Raw genomic sequence first — 17,087 nt, 5'->3', positions numbered from 1 at the left:
ACTTAAGTTATAATACTTGAGTATCAACAAAAATATAGACCTTAAAATATCCACTGTATCCTCAAATTTCAATCTATAATGGATGACAACTTTGTCTGTCTTTCAAGACTAAAAATGCTTGATACAGTTGAGGGAAATTTGTTGAAGTATATCAACTAAAATCCTTTACAAATAAGTTCTAATTGTGACATGTGACACTAGGCCTGACTCTGAATTTGCAACCATTTTATACTGGATTAACTCCTGACTGATTTATGTGGAATTACTCCAGATGTAGATTAGTATAAGTGAAGGGAGAATCAGATACAGTTTGTCTTACAAGATGTTACGTTCCTCTGCCAAATATATTTCTTAAAGACTATAGCTTATCAAACTGCATTGGCAATAAATGTGTTATTATATCAACACAATATAGATACATGTACCCAAGTTTATGCTTGAAGTATGAAGAAAAATGAGGGAAAGATATATCTTGCCGCAGTGTAGGATTGGCACTGCATATAGAGAGGACAGTAGGTAAATGAAATTGTAGAAGTGTTCACTACACATAAAGGCCACATCATGGAGAATAATTGTTTTGCCCTCAAAATTTTACCTTCACATTCAAGTGACACTAAGCAATTATTTAAATCCTGAAGTGCTGGTATGTTTCTGTTAATACTCAAACATTTGTTTATTGATTCTTCGTCCTCATTCTTAAAGAAGGGCCTTAACTGGAGGGAAAGTAGAATATTAAGTCAAACTGTAAACACCTAAAATGAGTTCCATATAAAGAATTAAGTGGATTAGCTGTACCAGTATGGTTGGTTATGGTTTTAAAGGAAGTTATTGACTGCACCTACATAAATGTCTCTGTTTAAGTGATTTAAAAGGAGTCATGTCCCAGAACTATAGATACAGATTGTAAGGGTTATGAGGACTATGAAAAAGCAGGAAGCTGGATAGACTTTAAAAAAAAAAAAAAAGTCCTGTTCTTAGATATCACATCACCTTAAGATTTGCTTTGCCTTTCACCTGTACTTCCCATAATATATAAACCTGTTAACCAGTGGTTCCAGCTTCCGGCAGGATCACTGTGAAGAAGTCTAAAAATGAGTAACTGGAAGGTAAAATAAAATTTCTTTGCACTAAGCTATAGTTGCAAAACTAAAGAGCGAAATTGTGGTGCATGGGCCCAAAATTATCCAGTTAAGGAGGGCACTAGGTTCATCACCTGGGCTGTAAAACTTTAGAAATGCTACTAGCTGAAATCTCAGTGCTTCTGGAGTATTTGTCTTGAAAATTCAACTGCTGCATTTGCCACTTCTAGCCTAGTTCGCCCACCGTAACTCCGACGGGGTGAGGGTGGCCTAGTGGAAAGGGAGCTCTGTGCAGGGGACCTCGCCGTGCCTCCTTTCCTGACAAATGCAACTTTGCCCTCTCGTGCTCCTTGCGTTTCAAGTCGTGGTTAGACTTCGACACAATGGGGCTTGCAAATCAGAGCTCCCCGGGAGGGGGACGAAGGGGTTGCGCTACCTGTCACCTCCCTCCCATCTGCTGCAGCCCTGAGCAGCTCCAGGCTTCTCCGTCCGACGTGGAAGAGCTGGGCTGCTGGGGGCGGGGAGGAGGCGACAGTGTCGGCTTGGCTCACTCGCTTTGTGTGGGGCAGCTCCGGCTCCTCCCGGCCCAGCAAAAGGCCCGGGGGCCCCGGCGGCGCTGGGCGGGAAGGAGGGGGCCCAGCAGCCACACGGTTGCGCAGGCGGTGAGCTCAGCGCTCCAGCTGCTCTGAACTAGGGGCGGTGCCTGGCGGGGGGAGATGGGGGGGGTTGGGAGGGGGCTGCCCGGGCAAATCCCATAAAGGGCGGCCCCGGCTGCCCCGGCTCCTGCACTCACGCCGCACCGCGGAGGCGCTCGGAGCCCAGCGAGTTTGCAAAGCAGGGACGCGCCCCCCTCCTCTCCTCTCCACCAAGCCTGAGCGCCGGGCAGGGCTGCGGACGTGCAACCGGCTGTGCCCCGACTCGGAGAGGAGACGCGCCGAGCCCGGCAGCTGGAGCCTCTCCCGCCACCAACTCTCTCGACAGCGCCAGCACAAGGGGAGCACAGCCAGCTCCTGCGCCCTGCAGCATCCTCCTCACCCTGCTGCTGCTGCGCTCCGGCCATGGCAAGGGCAGCGCCTCTGTAGGGACTCCGAGACCTCGCCGCGCTCCTGCTGCAGCCCCCTGAGCGACTGCCCCGAGCCTCTGCCGGGGCGCCTCCGTGTCGCCCCTGAGCCAGCTGCTCCCTGCGCTCCCCCCGCGCCTCTCCGCCTGAGCGCCGGCGTGCAGCATGGGGCCAGCCCCTGCACTCGCCTCCCTGCTGCTGGCGGCGCTGCTCTGCCTCTGCCCGCGGGGCGCTCGCTGCAGCCCCGGGCCGCTGGAGGAGCAGGAGCTGATCGTGCCCGTGCGGCTGGACTCCGCGGCCGAGCCGGCTGCCAAGAGGCTCTATCTCCTGCACGCCTTCGGGAAGCGGCTGAGCTTGGAGCTGGAGCCAGACAGCAGCTTCCTGGCTCCGGACTTCAGGCTGCAGTACTTGGGCAGCCGCCCCCGGGAAGAGGAGGAGGCGGTGCCGGAGCAGGGAGCCGCGCTCGGGAACCAACCTGCAGGTGACCTGGCGCGCTGCTTCTACTCCGGCACGGTAAATCGGGACCCGAGCTCTGCCGCCGCCCTCAGCCTCTGCGAGGGGCTCCGAGGGGCTTTCTACTTGCAGGGGGAAGAGTACTTCATCCAGCCGGCTAACGCCTCCCAGCAGCAGCTCCACCTCCTGCGCCGGCGGCTGCAGAGCCGCGGCCACCAGAGCGGCGGCTCCAAGTGCGGGGTGACAGACCAGAGCTCCCCCCTGGCCGCAGAGGGACAGCAGGCGCACGTGGGCCAGACAGGTACGGGGACCCAGCTTGGCTGCCTTGCAGCTTCTCTCCCATTTACTCTCGTAGAAGCCTCAGACGGGCTGGTGACTTGAAATTGACACGTCCTCAGGGCGTGAATATCTCGTGCGTGTTGGGGAGAGAGAGAGACCCTGGGGAGGGATTTGCAAAAGAGCCTTTGGCTCTTGACAATTCCACCCTCCACTTTCAAGCACATCCCCGCAGACAGGGATGGGGAAATATTTTTTGTACTCCCTTCCAGCATATTAAGTATTTCTCTCTCAGTAACCTCTAGCTGTACTGGAGGTTGGTTTGGAAAAGGACAGAAGTTTAGTGCAATGAAAAACCGTATAGCCTACAAATAGAGAGAGAGAGAGTGTGTGTGTGTGTGTGGATGAACTATAGCCAAGACTGTCATCTCAACTGCATGTGCTTAAAATCAGGAATAACTCCTTTAAAGTCGTTTGAGTTACGCTTGTGTAAATGAAGAGAGACTCTGGCTCACTAAATAGGGGAGTAAACAAAACATAGACACAAGCAGAGACACATTTGTTGTAAATGTTGATCAAAGAATCCCACCCCCTAGTAATTAATGTACAGTATGTTAATTCACAAAAATGGCTCATGACCCGACACAGGTGTGTAGTAAAGAGAGGAGAAGTTATAGTACCTGACAGCCCAGAAAGGGCGTATGAATGGAGGAGTTTGATCATCTGACTGGAGCAGCACATGGGAAGGGGGAGGAGAGAGGAGTGGAACTGAAAGTCAGACGAGGGCACAGTGTCCTATCAGGGTAAGAGGCGGTGCTGTTGCAGGATCCCGGTAGCAATCGGGTTGCTTGGCAGGAGTCTGGAGTACTGCACTGTGCTTTCCACGTGGAGCCCAATGATCTCATTCAGACTTCTGAGTCATTTGCAAGGGCTCACATCATATGCTCTTGGCCAAGGCTGCTCTTTACTGCATCAGCAAAAGTAACTTAGTTAAAGCTGCTCAGGTTTCAGAGGTCAAAATTCGGCTACTTCAAATGTAGGTGTGCCACAAGCCTCAGATTCCATTTTAAGATCATTCTGCCTTTAGTAAGAAAGTAATGTAAAATATTTTCTGCCATAGATGCAAATTTTGTTTGTTACTGTATTTTGTTCTAGTTCCTTACTATAATAATTTACAGTAATATTTCTGGACAGGCTATTCATATGCAATTTCCCCCTTTTTTCTTTTTTAATATAGAAACTGGAAGCACAAGGAAAAAAAGATTTGTGTCCAGCCCTCGCTATGTGGAAACCATGCTTGTAGCAGACCAATCCATGGCAGAGTTTCATGGCAGTGGATTGAAGCACTATCTCCTGACTCTGTTGTCTGTGGCAGCCAAATTATACAAGCATCCCAGTATCCGAAACTCTATTAGTCTGGTGTTGGTAAAGATTCTGGTCATCTATGATGAGCAGAAGGGACCTGAAGTTTCTTCTAATGCTGCCCTTACCTTAAGGAACTTCTGCGGTTGGCAAAAGCAACACAACCCACCCAGTGACCGACATGCAGAGCACTATGACACCACAATCCTCTTTACCAGACAGGTAAGGAAAGGGGAGGGAAAGTTTGGTCTTTTTACAAACAAAGCAAGCCTAACATTTTTAAATGCATTCTTCAGAAAAATCACATTTAAATTCAGTTGTCTGAGATTATTGACTCAAACAAGTGGGATAATAATTAACCACCTTTTTGTAATGTTCTGTTACTTCAGATGAAAGGTATTTTGCATGCAGCCTATTGCTGTTTTAATATATGGATTATTTAGCAAGATTTACCACTGAAATTATGGAATAAGTACAATACAAGCATTTTTGCATGTTCCAAAGGAGAATTTTGCCATAGTATCTACTGAAATTCTGAATCTTTATGCTCTTTCCATAAGTAAAGGCAAACTGCCAAGGTTGAATGATTCTTGCCAAGGTTAAGTTTGACTGGGTTAAATGAAACTGTCTTCTTTTAAAAAGGACCTTTGTGGTGCCAAGACATGTGATACCCTTGGGATGGCTGATGTGGGAACAATTTGTGATCCAAACCGCAGTTGCTCTATCATAGAAGATGACGGATTGCAAGCTGCCTTCACAACTGCTCATGAACTAGGTAATTCAACTTTGACGTGAGCTTTGAATTAATTTAAACTAGTCTAATACCATAAAGTAAATATCTCATTATGTAATAGTCTGTATGTAGGGCCCAGCTCTGTTCTAAACTCCCTCTAAAGTCAGTCAGTAGAAGACAATGGCGTATGGCAGATTGCAGGAGCTGTAGATTTGACTGCAATTGCAGAAACACCATCTTTCTTAGATTGGCAAATGAGACAAGCAAAAGTAAGGTGGCATCTGTTTAAAATTTTGGAACTATTCAGATAATTCTTTTAAATATCTAAAATGCATTCAGTTATTAGTTCAAGACTAACATTTAAATAATATATGCTAATGCATAAAACAAACGTCCTAAAAATCTTTTTTTTTTTTTTAAGGCCATGTGTTTAACATGCCCCATGATGACGCAAAGCAGTGTGCCAATATTAATGGTCTAAACCGGGATTCCCACATGATGGCGTCTATGCTTTCCAATCTGGATCGAAGCCAACCTTGGTCTCCGTGCAGTGCCTACATGATTACAACATTTTTGGATAATGGTCATGGTAAGTTTATTAAGCTTTCTATTCAAGTTTGTACACTTAGCTTTTATGTGGCATCTAAACATATCTTTGTTTTCTTCCTACTTAAATAAAAACTAAACTAAAAATGAAGCAGTCGCCTCCTGACAACAGTTTCTGTTAGAGAACTCCAGTACAAGATTCTGCTTTTACTTGACTGCCAGTACCATTAAAGAAGTCTTTAACTGGTTCACATTATTGTTGGTATAATGAAGGCTGAACAATTATTTGAACAAAAAAACTAAGTGCAAATAAACAGGAACAAATAAAATATTATTTTCCCATTCAAACTAGCTCATTGATTACTATTTTTTCTCCAGGTGAGTGTTTACTGGACAAGCCCCACAAACCTATACAGCTTCCCTCTGATCTCCCTGGAACTTTGTATGATGCCAATAGGCAGTGCCAGTTTACATTTGGAGATGAGTCCAAACATTGTCCGGACACAGCCAGCACGTGTACAACTTTGTGGTGTACGGGCATCTCTGGAGGATTGCTTGTGTGCCAAACTAAACACTTTCCTTGGGCAGATGGCACCAGTTGTGGAGAAGGGAAATGGTGTGTGAATGGCAAGTGTGTAAACAAGACTGAGAAGAAGCATTATGATGTAAGTATTTTTTAAAAAATCTAGAGTATGCAATAATATCTCAACAAGATACATAGTTTTGATTTCTGATAATGAGTAAATTGAGGGTGGTAGCTAATAAAACATAGAAGGAATCTTGTGCAAGGGGCTCAACTTAATTAAGAGTTTTAGTGTGGTTGTTATATATTTGTTATTATATATATATTTGTTGTTTATCATTTTAGACCCCTGTCCATGGAAGCTGGGGATCATGGGGACCCTGGGGAGACTGCTCAAGGACATGTGGTGGTGGAGTGCAGTACTCCTTTAGAGAGTGTGATAACCCAGTTCCAAAGAATGGCGGAAAGTACTGTGAAGGCAAACGGGTGCAATACCGTTCGTGTAATATTGAGGACTGTCCAGATAATAATGGTAAGTTGAAGTTGATCTTTGACATGGAGGAAGGGGATGTTGGGGGCAGGAGAGATGATAGGGGAGGCAGCAAGACAATTAAAGATGAAGATCTAATGTCTAACTATTTTTTCTCATATGTATAGGCAAAACCTTCAGAGAAGAACAGTGTGAAACACACAATGACATTTCCAAATCCCCTTTTGGAAGTGGACCTGCAGTGGAATGGACACCCAAGTTTGCTGGAGTCTCTCCAAAGGACAGATGCAAACTTGTCTGCCGAGCAAAAGGCACCGGATATTTCTTTGTTCTGCAACCTAAGGTATTTTTTAAAATACGTGCTGTACATTAAATTTTAAGCAGGAATTCTTACCTTTTCTGATTATTTTTTAAAGTGGAGTCAAAGGATGTGCAAACTAAAATATTTTAATCACAAGCTTTTAAAACATCTTAGCCAGATTTTCCCTTCCTCTGTTCTACAGGTAGTCTAATGCCGTCAATACAAACTAGATTTAAATATGTGGACATGATTCTTTCAAACTCAGTCACAGCTTTTTAAACTCACATACTCATCACATTTTATTATACTGGGGTTTTTACAGAATATTGTGTTTCTATTATTTTATTCAAATTTTCATAGGTCCTTCAGCCTCTCACATTCCTAAAAGGCTAACATCTTAAAATGGTCAAAAGGAAATACTTTTTAATGTAATATATTTTGGCAATGGAATTGGAAACCAATGGCTTAGCAAGATTAGAATAAGGAATAAGTACATTTTTTTAAGACTAGCTTCTACAGCTATATGCTAGGTAGGATATTGTTGAAAGGGCTATCAGTCCTTGCACTTCATGACCCAAGAATGACCCAACTGGCTTCAGGAAGCAATGTCTTCCCTTTATATGGGCTTAAATAATTTAAAGTTGTCCCTTTGATAAACACTGACATTAAATCAATTTCTCATGTTACCACTGAGTTTTAGTGTTGCAAATGGAATGAAGTAGCGCTGCATACTTTAAATGAATACATTTTACTTTCAACAGTAGCTATCTTCAGAATATGAAGGGGTGGGAGACGTGTTGCATCCATATTTTAGTTTTATTATCAGTGTTTGCAAATAAAATGTCCATGTTCTAATCAAAGGCACTATTTTTAATTTTTTTAAAGGTTGTGGATGGCACCTCATGTAGCCCAGACTCCACTTCTGTCTGTGTACAGGGACAATGTGTAAAGGCTGGCTGTGATCGTATGATAGGCTCCAGTAAGAAATTTGACAAATGTGGTATCTGTGGAGGCAATGGATCTACCTGTAAGAAAGTATCGGGCACACTCGTTAGTGCAAAGTGAGTTTACAAATACTGTTACTCTTTTCATCTGCAGTAGTTAATATCTTGCAGAATAACCTTTCCGTTTCAAAGACCGGTATTGACTCAGTTTACTCTTAGAATTGAAAATTAATCCTTTTAAATCAGTTGATCAGTTATAGTTTTTTAAAATAAAATCCCAATTAAATTAAGTGCATCATACAAGGACCTCCTGTACTGTAGCAGTAATTTAGGATGTGATTCAACAAAGCATTTATGCACATGCTTGTGTCCTATTGAAGTTAATTGGACTTGAGCATATGCATAAGGTAAAGCTCAAAATTTAGTGTTTTGCTAAATTGAAGCCTTAATCAGTAGAAGACTAAGGATTCAATATTTGCATTTTGTTCCCTGTAGAGCTGGTTATCATGATGTTGTCACCATTCCTGCTGGAGCAACCAACCTTGAAGTTAAGCAACGAAATAACAGGGGTTCACGACATGATGGCAGTTTCCTTGCTATTAAAGCTGCTGATGGCACATATATTCTTAATGGTGACTACACTCTATCGACATTGGAACAAGACATTACTTATAAAGGCAGTGTTTTGAGGTACAGTGGCTCATCTGCAGCTTTGGAAAGAATCCGCAGTTTCAGCCCACTGACGGAACCTTTAACTATCCAGGTTCTGACTGTGGGTGACTCACCTCAACCTAAAATCAAATATACCTATTTTGTGAAGAAACCACTACAGTCTGGGTCTGAGAAAGCTTCCAGCAAAAAGAAAGAATCTTTTAACGCCATCAAGGAGACGATCTTATCTGAATGGGTTATTGAAGAATGGGGAGAATGTTCAAAGTCATGTGGGTCCGGTTGGCAAAGAAGATCTGTCAAATGCAGAGACTTTAATGGGCAGTCTGCCACAGACTGTGCAAAAGAACTCAAACCAAATGATCTCCGACCATGTGCAGACATGCCCTGCCCACAATGGCAATTGGGAGACTGGTCACCATGTTCTAAGACATGTGGGAAAGGATTCAAGAAGAGATTATTAAAATGTATGTCTTACGATGGCAGTATGTTGCCACAAGAAAGCTGTGACCCTTCAAAGAAACCTAAACACTTAATAGACTTTTGCAATGTTACAAAGTGCACTTAACCAGTATCGAGTTGGGAAAGCTGGAGACTTTTTTTTTTTCCCAGAACAGTGCACTGAAAACAAGAGAGTTAGCGATAGCATGTGTGTCTTGCATACAAAAGTCATGGTGAAGATTCATTGAGAGGGGACAGTACAAATAATTTTAGGGTGGTTTTCCATCATAAAAATATCCTGCAAAGTGCAGATTTGATAGCTTAGCAAGCCAATGTAACTGATTCTTTCATCTTCAGTAGATAAAGCCCTAAGGCATTATAATTTCCTTTAAGTCAGTTACAAGTTAAAGAAAACATAAGCAGGGGCCAAATGGAGTTTAAGTAAACATTTCAGATCCTTCTTCCCCCTCCCTTTAGATTTGTGTTGTGGTACTGTTCAAGTCCCTAGGTTTTTTATGTGGGTGGCTTGGGATGGGGGGGGCAGAAGGGAGAAAATCGCTTTTGTCTAAGCTTAAAATAATTGGTCAAGGCGTACCTACCTCACAAAGGACAAAAAACAGGATTAGAAAAGGAGTTTCAACTACATTGTTCATGGCTGCTATTGTTTCAGAGATTAGTTTTATATAAAAATTACGCCATATTCTCCACAAATAAAAAGTCAAAAATATCAAGAACAATCACTCTAACTTAACCTAATTTAACCTGCAGACAACTAGAATGTTCTATTTTTAAGCATTTTTGCATCACCCCAATGTTTCTATCCATTTCTCTCTCCCATGTTGATGTAGTTATTGTGACATGCATAACCTACAAAGCTGGAATAAGTGGCAATCTCCATGGAACAGGTACTCTCTAAAAGTTGTTGCTTTTGGTGCCTCCTGACCAAACCACTGGTTTCTCTGGTTCAGCTTTGGTTCTACCACATTGTAAACTAAAGTTATGACAGTGAAGGTTTGAGCGCTATCTCAAGTTCTAACTTTTTACCATGTTCCAGCCCATACTAGCTTACTTATTTGTGTTATGTTAGAGACAGATCAAAGGAAAAAGAAATTCCCAGTATGCATGGGAATCTCTAATATATGACATCTAATATTTTTATAGTGCTCAAATCACTTTTATAAGGCGGGAAAGACAAAGCTGAAGGATAGCGGGTCCATCCACAGCAGTACACTAGCAGTTGCTTAATTAAAAGTTTGTGCCAGTCCATAGACTATGAGAGAATATGGCTTTCCATATGTATATAGTAAAATATATTGCTACAGATTATATGTACTTTATAAGTATTTTATATTTCTTTACCTTCTGGGAAGGGTTATAGTTTGTAATAAATGCGTATAATGAACCTATTTATTTTTATACTTCCTGTGATCTTCTAAGTTATCGCTTTTTTTAAAAGGACATATAACAAGGATAGAGTATTTATACAATATAATAATATGTTACTAGAGGTAATAAATGAACACTATGAATTTTTGAAATTGTGTTTTTATTTCTACTTTATATATTGATTTTTTTTTTTTTACTCCAGTGAAAGTACCAAAAATCTAGAGTAACATTTTTCAAAAGAGACTAAGGGATGTAGGAGCCTAAGTTTTATAGGTGCTTTTGAAAACTTTTCCCATGGTAAAAGAGTAATCTTGGGTGCCCAGCAGTGATTTCATTTTTGGGGGGGGAAAAATGGAATATGAATTAATTCAGTGGTCCCAAATGCAGTGCCTCTTGACGTTGCCGCTTCTCAGCGGCATTTCAGCAGATGCTTGTCCGCCGGCCATGGTCCTTAGTGGCTCGTCGTCCAGTGCCTGCTAGATGAAAAAGGTTGGGGACCACTGAGTTAATTGATATTATTGACTTTAAGCGGCTTACAGATGGGACAGAACTTGTTCTGTCAGCTTGTGTTTGTAACCAACAACATTTCTACTAAACTAGTTAATTTACCTGCAGTACTTAACATATTTTAAAATGTATTACTGGGAAAGATGCATTTAAGTGAATAATAATTAACCAGAAGTCAGAGGTTCCCTTAAGCAAACTTCTTGAGGGTATGAAAAGCAGACTCTTTTAATTAGAAGTGCATTTTTAATGAACTGCTCTAAAATTTTTGTAATATGCTCAAGAATGCAAATCAGAGTTTAAACATCCAGAAACTGAATTTTGCTCCCTTAACTCTAACCCAATGCCCACTGAGCTCAAGAGAAAAAAACTATTGAAGTCAATGGGAATTTTTGTCTTTAGCTTTGAAAGGAGCAGGAGTATGCCCAGTGTGAAAATTGCAGGCCATTTCCTGCTCTCTGAAATCCAGCTGAAGTTAAATCTGTTAAGGGAAAGTAAAATTTGGTACCGTGTCCTTTAGAAATCTATTAAAGGTGCCCTGACAAACGTTTGGCCTTCTGTGTTGTGAAACAGTAATTATCTGTTACTCCACGGGAGATATCCTGTCCCTGCTAAAGTCAGTTGTACCAGTTCACCGCTTGTGCAACATAGTACCTTTTCCTTGCTACGTTGGCCAGGGGACCTGAATTTGCACTAAATGTGATTGTTGTTAAAATATTTTGTAGTGTTTGTTTCTAACTTTATTTGTGGTTTCAATTCCATGGTCTTTCCATGAGAATTGTAGGAGTAAATATTGTTTTAGTGTATCTTATTTACACTAACATTAAATCGTAGCTTTTTTAAAAAAAAAAACACTACAGTTGATAGATGAGAAATCAAATGTATAGCAGTTTGCAAAAAAGACCATCTGTTTTAATTTTACACGGCACCTCTCCTCCATATCAAATATATTTTCTAACAAATACTAAGTGCACATAGCCTAAGTGCTTAGTTATGCTTGCACAGTTCATGCTAGCAAGTCGTGAACCTAGTGAGTTATAGTAATAAAATTCCAGCAATGTGCTGTAGCTAAGAAATGGGCTTGGGCCCAAGATCTCTGGTGGGTAGTCAGTGCCTTGCCCATACTACATACATCAACCAAGAATAAGTGTGCTGTGTAGGGCTAACAAAACAGGGGAAGTTGTTTCTCACAAGTATACCTATGTCGATTAAAGGCATTCCATGGTGCTGACATCCTCTCCCCACTCCCAATAACAGGCTGAAAAGGCATTTTTAGGGAGGGGAATTGTATTTTACACACACTCTTTCAGGCTGAAAGGAGCTCAAGCAAATTAAATGCAGCAGATCCATATTGTTGCAAAAAGTTTCATAAGACCTTTTATTTCTCTCTATACATTTCTAAAGTGCCTATGCCCATATTATGTGGGTACTCTAATGATTAGAATGGTCTGTATCTTTAGCTAAGATGTAAATGAGGTGGTGGTGGGGTGGGATTCTAAACATATTCGTCCTATATTAGAATTAAAGATATAAATGGCAATAACGATTTTATTTGCATTCATAAAAATGTAATAAAATAATAAAATGTTATGATAGGCTATTTGCTATGTTGGTGTTTGTGGCACAATGAACACAATCACAGCAGTGCAAAGGTCAGGTCATTACTGAAATGTGTAGCTCAATGGACCAGGATTATATTTTTAAATTGTAGCTTTCTAGTTAGAAAACAATAGCCATAATATTTTTCTTTCACCAGTTTATGAACTCTTATCAGTTGTACTATAACACTGGAATATGGCTGGTAAAATCATTTTTTTAAAAGGCAGGGAGAGGATTTGGTTACTGAAAGAGCATGTACCAAATACAGTACTACATTATTTTAAACACGTGTAATTAAAAGAAAGTCTAGCACCATGAAAGGATACTCTCTTATGTGACACAGCAAGGGAAAAATAAGCAAAATAAACTGGACATGATTTATCCGTGTGGCAGTTGAGATTGCAAAGCAATTAAACTATATCCTCTGTAGTAAGAGTCTGCCAATTTATAGTGCTTATTGCAAAGGATTGGCCTGCACAGTATTCCTTGTAAATGCACCTTTTTTGAGTAAAAACCTCTAAACATTATTACTGACTTATTTAATATGAAATTAGGTACAGAAATAAAGAGGTAGAAAAGCAGAGTGTGTGCTTATTTAGAGGACATTTTAACATAGGAAATAATCCTTAAAGGTATCAAAAGCACTTTGTTAGAACCTGATCCAAAACTCTTATTTAAATAAATGCAAAGTGTCCTATTGTCTTCACTGGACTTTGGAGAAGGCCTTTTGCAAACTCCAGATGGACTAATTTAGCCCAGCTTTACTAGTTTCCTCACCCAACAGATTCAGAGTTAATCACCACAAACACTGTAACCTGCATGCCCTTTCCCTCTAGGTTCATACCTGACGTTGTTCATTGGGTGTGTAAGTATCTGGCCACCTCTCTAGTAGGGCAAATAATGAGCAGGCACTCCCCTCTTCTCATCTACCATTTCCTTTTGTTCCTTGATGTTCTTATTTATTCTCCTCTTCTACCCACACCCCTCCCACCCCTCCTTTTAAATTGAGGTTTAATTCCAATTGGGTACAGATGAAGAGGCAAACTAGTTACAATGTTTTTCTTCGACAGAAAAACCAAAACCATTTTTTCAGTTTAACCCTTGGGCAGCTGAGGAGGACATTTATCTAGATTTTAACTGAGCTAAACTTGGCTGTCTCAGCAATACCACCAGCTTGAATTTATTGCCAGAAAATGTACAAGTGTATCTGAGTTGTGTGGACACAGGAGATGAACCATGAGGCATAAAATATTCTATGCAGAATGGGCACTTCCAGGTAGCTAAATGAATTAAATCTATTTATCTTAATCATCCTCTAGTTCAATGCTCTATGCTATACTGTGCCAATCCATCCGAAGACTGCACTATCTTCCAGTTACTGGTAGGAACTTATCTGGTGCTAGAGCAGAGGATAAGTGAGAGGAACAGCAATTACAATAATATTTCTTGAAGTACATAACTTCTTTCACTATGGGGTTTCCAGGTACTAAGATTCTGTGATCCAAAGTCTTTGGGAGCCTTTTGATGGAGTTCTATGAGCTTTGAGTCAGGCCTTAAATCTTGTAAGATTACTAGACTCAAAGAACCCTGTTTTCAAATTTGGGCATCTGAGTTAGGGAGCAGATGGGCATTTGAGTAGGAATGTGGATATGTAAGTTCCCTCTGCAGCTAATTAGAATGTCAAACTGTATGGCATTTGGGAATCAAATTAAGGCTCCCATATCTGGGAAACAGACCCATAGTCTGAAATAGGGACAGATGTCCTATATAGTATGTCAGGGCAAGACTAGGATATTTGGAGCTGAAATTTTGGTTTAAATAATCGCCATATTACTAAAAGCAGAATTAAAAAAGGGCCTAATTTGATCCTAGAGATAGAGATTCAGGACCTAATTCAACATTATTTCAAATGTGTTAATGATTGATGGAAGACACTTCATGCAATGCATACTGCTATATTCCCATCCCTATGATCTGAGCATAGTTATGAAAGTAAAAAAGTATATTCTTACCTGAATCATGATTTTTCTGCTGTTCTGCTGATTGTAATTATGTATGATTTCAGACTATAGACCATCATAAATGTTTTTGAATGTCATTTTGAAACAAAATAATTTAATAAATATAACTTCTAACCTTGTATAAAAAAGTTGTTGAGAGAAAGCAAGTAGTAATATTACTCATAAACTTCTACTTGTTTGTCCATCTGTAATGTGGCTATAACAAAGAGGCACAGTGAGGTTAACTGATTTGCCCCAGGTTACACAATGAATCAGTGGTAGACTCTGTGTGTGTATGCACGAGGGAGACCCTAGGAATCCTCCTGGACTTCTATTCACAAGTTTATACCATATTAACAGCACAACACATCTTAACACAGTAGTTTAGGAACGGAAATAGAGAAGAATACTCTGTCCAGTTGAAACTGCAAGGGAAATTTAGGAGAGCAGATAATTACCAAATCTGATATATGAGCTAACTATCCCCCCTTAATATCTACCTTCTGCACTTCAGCAACCTATGAGATTTCAGATGATACATTGTCTCTACATACAAAAAAAGGACAGAAATTAAAAATGGAACTGTACTATTAAATGAGAAAGCCCTATGCGCCTGGCACAACACCCACTCAGTGAAATCAGCAGGAAGACGCCCATTGACTTGAGGTGCATCACAGAATTGCACTTTCTATATCTAAAAATAGTAGATTATTCATTTTCATTTTTTTAAAATGAACCAAGTAGGTATACACCAGTCAGTGAGGCACTAATTCAATTTCATCATCATGTGGATAAGATTCAAATATTAAACATTAGACTTGTGAAAAAGTTGTTGATCACAGGCAATTGCAAACATGCCTAAGGCTATGTCTACACTTCTCACCTTCTAGCAACATGGCTGTGCCACAACAGCTGTGTCATTACAAGGCACACAGTGTAGCTGTGGTTTGTCAGCAGGAGAGCACTCTCCTGCCAAAAAAAAACTTCCACCCCTAACAAGTGGCATCAGTGTTGTCAACAGGAGAGTGCTGCCACCGACAGAGCACTGTTCACATCGGCGCTTTTCATCTGCAAAACTTTTGTCTTTTGGTGGTGTGTGTTTTTTTGAATACCTCTGAACAACAAAATCTTTCTTCATTCGGGAGCTATTCCATACACCTAAACATTTTTGTTGCCTTTCTTTGTACTTTTTCTAATTCTAACATATCTTTTTTGAGAGGGGACAACCAGAAAGGAAGCCAAGGTGTGGGTGTACTATGGGTTTATATAGTGGCATTATCATATTTTCTGTACTATTATCCATCCTTTTCCTAATGGTTCGTGACATTCTGCTAGCTTTTTTGACTGTGGCTGCACATTGAGCAGATGTTTTCATGGAACTATCCACAATGACTCCAGTGAGTCCCTGAGAACAGATAAGTGTTCTATCTATATTGATCCAAAGGGAGAATAGGGGCTTTGAGGCTCTTGAAGGAATTTCCCTGTGAAATATTGCAGCAGGAAGAGTGGGAGCTTTGAGTATCTCTAGAAGTTTGGCTGGGAGGAATGGGGACCGAGAGAGCCAAGATATTCTTGGGTGCCATCAATTTTGATTTATGGAAATTCCAGTGGGTTTTTTGAAGATTTGACTTAGTCTGCTACCAGTCTGCTAACGCTGTGTATCTCACAGCTGGACTGGAAAAAATCCCCCCCTCCCCCGAAACAATCATTGGATTAGAAAATATTTGAACCTGAAGAGAGCTATATTCTGGCCCCACAAAGCCATCAGATGGAGATGCTGAGTGGTCAGGGAGTGTGTCTGGACTCTAAGAAGATCCAAGCCTAATCCAATCAAATCCAATGTTTAGAAAAACAATTTGATAATATGCCAGCAGTGAGAGTAACATTTAACACAAGCTCAAAACAAAATAATTATTCTTATTGTAAACCTTGTTGTTTTCAGTCATGATACATATTCTATCAAATCTAATGCAATGGAGATTGCAGATAAGCACAATAGCTAAGATCTGTGGGATAATCACCTCCACCTCACATTCCCTCTCAAGGTAACAGATGGTGGGTTATCCTGGGGATTTTTTGAAACTATACAGCAGGTTTCACCCTCTAATGACTGTCCAATCAGTACTAGCAGGTCGACTGTAAGTGGGGAAGAGGACATACCCCTGTAGGGAAGACAGATTGCAGTGCCTGATCAGTCACAATGAGTGGTTGGGGAACATAAGAACATACATAGTACAATGGACCTAGTGGCCCAGTGCTGTCTGGGTCACAATAACAGGGGTAGGGAAGAAGCTAGCTCTTTGTCTCTAGGAGTGCCTTGGCTGAATGGAGTGAATTGGGGTGGATTCAAAAGGAATTCTACCTTTTGAGAGTGAAAAATAATGTGCAATTTCATAAATGTTTCCATGCTCAGACCCTGCCTTGGAGTCAGGGCCGGATTAATGCAAGGACTTGAGGAGCTGCAGCACAGGGCCCCAGCCTAAAGGAGGCCCCAGCGCCGCAGGGCTTAGGCAGGCTGCCTGCATGCCATGGCTCCATGCTGCTCCTGGATATGGCCACCCGCTGGCACGTCTCTGTGGCCCCTGATGGTGACAGGGGGAGATGGCTCCATGCACTGCCCCCACCCCCAACACCATCCCCACAGGAGCGGCGCTTGCGGGGGCAGGCAGCGAATGGAGGCACGCTGTCCTCCTCCCACCAGGGGCATGCAAAGACATGCCA

The 17,087-nt window shown here is 41.4% G+C and overlaps 1 protein-coding gene across 1 annotated transcript; it reads left to right on the top strand.

Moving 5' to 3' along the window:
• Positions 1 to 1,879: 1,879 nt before the first annotated feature.
• ADAMTS1 (ADAM metallopeptidase with thrombospondin type 1 motif 1) lies at positions 1,880 to 10,406 on the top strand. Its single transcript, XM_032775969.2, has 9 exons — positions 1,880 to 2,893; positions 4,106 to 4,452; positions 4,873 to 5,005; positions 5,385 to 5,552; positions 5,888 to 6,174; positions 6,378 to 6,564; positions 6,690 to 6,865; positions 7,709 to 7,884; positions 8,263 to 10,406. The coding sequence occupies exons 1-9, from the start codon at positions 2,305 to 2,307 to the stop codon at positions 9,002 to 9,004; spliced, it is 2,805 nt and encodes a 934-aa protein (XP_032631860.1). The 5' UTR covers positions 1,880 to 2,304; the 3' UTR covers positions 9,005 to 10,406.
• Positions 10,407 to 17,087: the final 6,681 nt, after the last annotated feature.

Source organism: Chelonoidis abingdonii, chromosome 1 (assembly GCF_003597395.2).
Source record: "Chelonoidis abingdonii isolate Lonesome George chromosome 1, CheloAbing_2.0, whole genome shotgun sequence".
Taxonomy (NCBI): Eukaryota; Metazoa; Chordata; order Testudines; family Testudinidae; genus Chelonoidis; species Chelonoidis abingdonii.
The sequence above is the reverse complement of the archived record's forward strand: the minus strand, read 5'-3'. Positions and strand labels throughout refer to the sequence as shown.